General features: G+C 43.5%; 1 protein-coding gene across 2 annotated transcripts in view; it reads left to right on the plus strand.

The window, feature by feature from the left end:
• LOC120982525 (coiled-coil domain-containing protein 170-like) overlaps positions 1-4,874 on the plus strand; it is a 56,074-nt gene extending 51,200 nt beyond the window's left edge. For both annotated transcript variants that reach the window (XM_040412748.1, XM_040412749.1), the window contains 3 exons: positions 1,047-1,286; positions 3,867-4,103; positions 4,513-4,874. In XM_040412748.1, the coding sequence (XP_040268682.1) occupies positions 1,047-1,286; positions 3,867-4,103; positions 4,513-4,731 (696 nt within the window). In that variant the 3' untranslated portion in view covers positions 4,732-4,874. The remainder of the gene's footprint in view (positions 1-1,046; positions 1,287-3,866; positions 4,104-4,512) is intronic.
• The last annotated feature ends 1,626 nt before the right edge of the window (positions 4,875-6,500 follow it).

Genomic DNA, 6,500 nt, shown 5'->3' on the forward strand with positions numbered 1-6,500 from the left:
AAAGGGCCGTCCCCTCTCCTGACATGTCTGTTTTACTAATTCCTTGCATTCCCTATGTAATAACAATTCTGAGGCATCTATTCTTCTGTTGTGCTATCCCTCTATTGTTCCTACCAGATCCTCTATCATTCCTGAATTGCCTGTAGTGAGGAATGAAGGTACAGATGGGTGTTATCATTTGGGTGTTACAAGCAGGGGCAAATATTGAATTGCCCTCTCCCCCCCACCCCTCCAGTCCTACTGTTAAAAGGGTTGTCCTCTTTCCACTACTGATGACCTATCCTCAGGAATGCAAAGGACGTAGGACACAATGCGCACGTAGGACATCACCATGAAAAAACAACAATCAAAAACACAGTTATGGTTGTGGTAGGAGCCAAAGTTCACATGAGCAGCTTCAAGAAAAAGGTCCTTTACTATAGGTTCTATATATTGTTTTATATTTTTTATGTGCTTCATCAGGGACGGAATGGCCATAGACCCTGCAGTGAAATTTCCCAGTGAGTCGATGCCCAAGGGCCTGCTCGAGCCCTCCTCATGGCCACTGGTCAGGTACACAAAGATCTGATGCTCTCAGCATTAATTAATGTAGGAGCAACAGGTACTTATGCACCTGGCCAGTGGTCGAATTCAATTGTATTGCCGTCCTCAGGACGATGATACAGTTTCATACTGTAGCATGGGCGGCAGTATTTTATGCTGCACTGTGGTATTTGGTTCTGCTGGGGCGGTATTTTGTTCTGCACTATGCTATTGCTGGCTCTGCCTACTCGTGTTGCCCTGCCTTCTGTCAACTTGGACCTACCTGCAACACGGGGCCACTTTTAGTTTTTTTTTCCAGGGCCACTTTAAGTTCTCACTCTGCCCCTGTGGTTCATTTTTTGAATCTCCCATCTATGGCGCACTTTAGTGTTTATCAGCTCCACTTACAAGTCTTCTGCCTCCAACCGAGATCCTCATTGAAGGTTCTCCAATCGTCATGCCCTTTGTCTTCACTGACCCCCTCGGCTGCTTCTCTAACTAACCAAAGGAATATTTCTCTGCAGGTGAATTCCCAAAGGGAAAATCTAGAGTTAAAATCTTCTCAAATCGAACAACTGGAGAAGAAAATCAAACAGCACGGAAGAGAAAAAGAGCATCAAACCTTCCTAAATGCCGAAAATTCAACGACTATGACAGCCCAAAAATTGCAGAAGAAGGTCGAGAGACTCCAGGGACAGCTCAGCGACATGAAAATTGCTAATCAAAATTTGACGGCTCAACTTGTCGATATGAACGATCTAAAGGTGAAGGCGCCACTTTAGAGAGTTTAGTGAGGAATTATGCATTACTTCTTCCCTTAATCTTTATAGCATGTTAGGTAAAAGAAAATCAGTGAATTTAAGTTGGAAGCTAGATCTGAGTATTTTTATAACTGCATAGCTCCATATCGGACAGGCATGCCCAACCTGCAGCCCTCCAGCTATTGCAAAACTACAACTCCCAGCATGCCTGAATAACTTACAACTATTAGGGCACGCTGGGAGTTATAGTTTTGCAACAGCTGGAGGGCTGCAGGTTGAGCATCCCTGATGTAGGACCTCATTTAGGACCATTACTTCTATGTATGGTCCCTCCTCATATATGTGATCACGTATAATATTCAGAAAGTTATCAGATATTATAGCTTTTGACAAAATACCCTAATACCAAACTATACTGGTATGGTTTGTTGCCAGTGGTCTCCTGACTGTACAAGCTAGTTGCTCTGCACCTGGACAAATCCGCTTACATTTCCTGTCTGTTGAGGACATCAGAAAATAAATCCAAAAATAGCTTCCTGATCAGGACCAAACCAGCAGGGATTTTATTCCTTTTTCTACAGCTTAGATTAGATATGTGCTTACATCAACCAGGTAAACCATTCCATATCACTTTTTTATTAAAAATATCACGAAGCCTTGCTTTTCTTTGAGAAAAGATTGTGCAGTGCCAAAATATTGATGACCTATCCTTAGGATTAGTCATCCATATCAGATCAGCAGGGTTCTGAAACCCGGCACCCCCACTGCACCAATCAGCTGTTTGAAGAGGCAGTGGCACCTGCGGGCACTCTTTCCACGTCAAAATTACCTGTACGTCACCAGCTGAACTGCGGAGATGCCGGGGATCTGATCAATATTTTAGCACTGCACAACCCCTTTAAAATCCAATTTATGGTTGATGACTGTGAATTATATATAAACACACAGTTTTAGGGGCAGAGTAAGAACCAGCAAAGAGGCAAAGTAGTCTAAACCTTGTCTTGCCTCCCCCAAACACTGACTCCAGATTCTAACATTGGGTGGAAGGAATCATAGATGGTTTTACTGGCCCACCAGAGGATCATCTGGAGGTCCCAGACTCACACACAATAATGGGCCTCCAGGATCCAGCAGAAGAAAACCTGTTTAGAGATGACCTCGGACCAGTCACGTGTCCCTAAGGTCTATCTCTTTTGGGGCAATTCACATATAACCCATTAGATCTTATATAGATATAGGGTGAACCTCAAAATCAGTTCCTATAGTGGGTCCAAGGAACCCCAGCATGACACTGGTGACAAAGAAAGCTCCTAAAAATATCTTCGTAAGATTCATTGCAGGTCCTGTCATATTTTTTAAGAAAGGAATACCATGTGGAAAGGGATGATTCTCATCATACGTTTATGGGGTCTGTTGAGCACCCTTAGCATCAGGAAATTTTTGTCTTTCTGCTCCAGAAAACAGGAAATGACAACTCAAATGTGAACCCAGTCCAAGTGTGTCACATTCTTCCCTCTCTGAAAGTAAAGTGCTGCAGACCTCAGGAGATGCAGAGTGTTGGCAAACCCATGATGGAACCTTTGGATGGTGGTTGGACATTGACACTTGGTGTGGTTGTGGTGTTTAGCTAATCCATAAATGGTAGGACAACAGGCTATGGAGGTTTTAGACCTTCAAAACTTTTTAAGATACTGTCACGTACCTGTTCGTGCTGTGGCGGCAAGACCGGCCTCTCTGTTGTGGTGCAGCCCGGGTCGCTCCATTGCTGTGGCAACCAGCCCCGCTGACAGTCTATCAGGAAAAAGGGACACCGGACCAATCAGGCTCGGTGCGGGCATCACATGCGTCCTGTCAGTGGGAGATTTAAACAGGCAGCTGCTGACCACAGTTGCCTGTGATTGGTCTTCTTAGCCTCAGTAGCATGTATTGTACTATTGTTTGGTATTCTGACTTTTGGATTGTCTCTGAGTTTGCTCCTGACATTATCTCCTGGCACTGACCCTGTCTTCTTTTTTTTTTTGACTGTGTATTTTTATCCTGTGTTGGTTCTGACATATCTCTCTGTTTTGGACTCGGGCCTGATTTTGTCTTGGAGTTTGGGTGCTGATCCAATCCTGGCTTTGCCTGTTTGGTTTTGACTTCTTTCTATCTGACAATTTTTTAACCCCACTAGGTTTAAGCCCCTCTACTTAATCAAGTTAGGGACTGTCGCCAAGTTGTAGGTTGCCATTTAGGGCAGATCATGCAAGTAGGTGGGGACAGTGGTGCGGTGGAGTTCAAGGCTGCACTCCACCTCACCACTGTCCCCACCTACTTGCATGATCTGCCCTAAATGGCAGCCTACAACTTGGCGACAGTCCCTACCATACGTGACAGATACTTCTTAATACTAATTCTAATTCTAAGGATACAAGAGATTGAATGAGTTCCTTGCATAGGATACATATAGTAAAATGCAATTAATTTTATAGCGATAACCTACTCGTTAATCTATCATTTAAATTACAAGTTTTTTACAGAAGAAACGTAGTCATGAAGCACTCTGCTTATCTCATTTGGTAACTTGTTCTCTTCTCTTTTAAGGAGATAGTCAACCAACAGAAGAAAACCATAGAACTTCTCAGTAAGTCTTTAGAAAAGCTCGAGAAAATTAAGGAGAAAGCTGCTAAAAAGGTAGTGAGCTTGAAAACAGAGCTGGACTACACCGAACACGAGTCTGTGGGGGAGAAAGTGAGGTGTCAGCAGGTGGTGGAAGCAGTCACTAATGAGCTGCACACAGCCAAGAGAGCCCTCGAGGAGGTAGCAAGGAGAGAAAAACAGGTACACTTCGTATATTAAAGTGAATCATTAGTATCTTTTTAGCAACTCTTAAAATCGCTCATTAAATAGTTTTTTCGGAGGGAGTTGTAACTTGCAGGCACTCGAGAACTTTAAGAGACTTTATACAATACCTGGGGATAAAGAAGGTTTTTGTCCCGTAGATCTTGTGATACGTCTTTTTTGGAAGAAGGGGTCTTACATTTGCCTTGATAAGGAATATAACAAGACATTTTTTTAACCAATCCCCCAAAATGCAATTAGGAGGTGTTTTTGGGTGGTAGATTGAGTAACTGTGAAGAGTTTTTAGAAAAGCTTTAATTATAAAGGTGGTAAATGTAAGGGAGACGATTCTCCCTCCCTGGAAAGAAGAGCATTAAAGACGCCTTTTTTTCTCTGTTCTATTCTGCAGCTTGTCGACTTCAGAGAGACCATCACCAGAATGATGGGATTTAATATTAACACCCTGGCCGTTCCAGATCATGAAATCTTCGACCAACTTAAGCGGGTTTTACGGACACATGGACCGATCGATAACACCAAAATGGATAGATCCAAGTTGCCTTATGGGTTTCGCACAGGTATTGGCGAACAAGAATACACAGTGCAGCACATGAACCCCAGATACTAACATAATGGGTCAAGCACATGTTCAGTATGGATTGCTATAGCGAAAAAAGCGATTTCTGAGATTTTTTTTAACTGATGACCTCTGGATAGGTCATCAGTGTCTGATCGGTGGGGGTCCAACACCCAGGACCACCTCCAGTCAGCTGTTTGAGAAGGCACTGGTGCTCTCAGCAACGGGGTGGCCTTCTCACAGCTTTCCTTAGGCCATGTGACTTCACTTTCATCGGTCACATGGTCTAGGGTGAGCTGAGAGAAGGACGTGGCGCTACTGCAAGCTCCGATGTGTTCTCAAACAGCTGGTGTCGAACCCCCACCAGTTAGATACTAATGACCATAGGTCATCAAAAAACACCACCTCCAGATGGAGGGTTTTTTAGTGGTTGGCTTATGGGTCAATTTTTATTTTTCTAACCAGAGTGTGCTCTGGGTGTCATGTTTTTGTTTTGTTTGTTTTTTCCTAATTTTCTGTCATTTTTTTTGTCCCATAGATATGGCTTTTTTTATATTGATCTATAGAGCAAGTTACATCAGAGGGGTACATACTTTCCTGTGAAAATAAAAACGCACGGCTTGCAGAAGATGCCATAAAAAAAGTGCATGTGCTAAAACACACTGTTAAAAATGCTACTACAACGCAGTGAAAAAGGCTGTTGTTTTTGGATGTTTTTTGGTACCAAAAAACATCCAAAAACAACAGCCTTTTTCACTGCGTTGTAGTAGCATTTTTAACAGTGTGTTCTAGCACCTGCACTTTTTTTATGGCATCTTCTGCAAGCCGTGCGTTTTTATTTTCACAGGAAAGTATGTACAGTCAGTGTTTGGTCAGTGATTTCCATCAGTGATTGTGACCCAAAACCAGGAGTGGAGGCTACACAGACATAAGGTGTAATGGAAAGATCTGCTCCAGGTTCTGTGTTTTTGACCCGCACCTGGTTTGGGCTCACAATCACTGATGAAAATCACTGATCAAACATTGACCACGTGAAAGCGGGCTTAAGGTGGATTTACACGGCCCGATATTTGGGGCGAATATTAAGAATGAAAGTTCCTACGAACGCTCGTTCCTGATAATCAGCCGTCTAAAGGCTGCCGATCACCCGATGAACGAACGAAACACATGTTCATCGGGTGAAATGATCGGAGGTGCGGACAACTCAGTCATCGTTCTCGGACAGCAGATTTTGCTGTCTAAACTGCACTCTGCTCCCCAGGAGCAATCATATTAAATGGGGACTAGTGACTGCAGCAGCCATCGCTCATCCTCATACTGTGGAGGTGATCGCTGCATGTAATACAGCGCTTCACCTCCACCTAATGAGCAGCCGATTGTCGGGTAGGAACGCTTCTTTACTGAGAATCCGCTGCTCCTCGGTATGTGTAAATGCGCCCTTAGTGTAACATCCCCCTAAAGCAAACCCATCAGCTCTCCTAAGGGTACTTTCACACTAGCGTTTTTCTTTTCCGACACTGAGTTCCGTCCTAGGGGCTCAATACTGGAAAAGAACTGATCAGGCATATCCCCATGCATTCTGAATGGAGAGTAATCCGTTCAGGATGCATCAGGATGTCTTCAGTTCAGTCTTTTTGACTTTTCAGGACAGAGATAATACCGCAATAATGTTCCATCCAAAATTCCGGAACACTTGCCGGAATGTCGGATCCGGCATTAATTTACATTGAAATGTATTAAATGCATTAAAAATACCGCAATGCGGATCCGTTTGTCCGTATGACAAACGGACAGACGGATACGTTTTTGCAATACATTTG

Source organism: Bufo bufo, chromosome 11, assembly GCF_905171765.1.
Source record: "Bufo bufo chromosome 11, aBufBuf1.1, whole genome shotgun sequence".
Classification (NCBI taxonomy): Eukaryota; Metazoa; Chordata; class Amphibia; order Anura; family Bufonidae; genus Bufo; species Bufo bufo.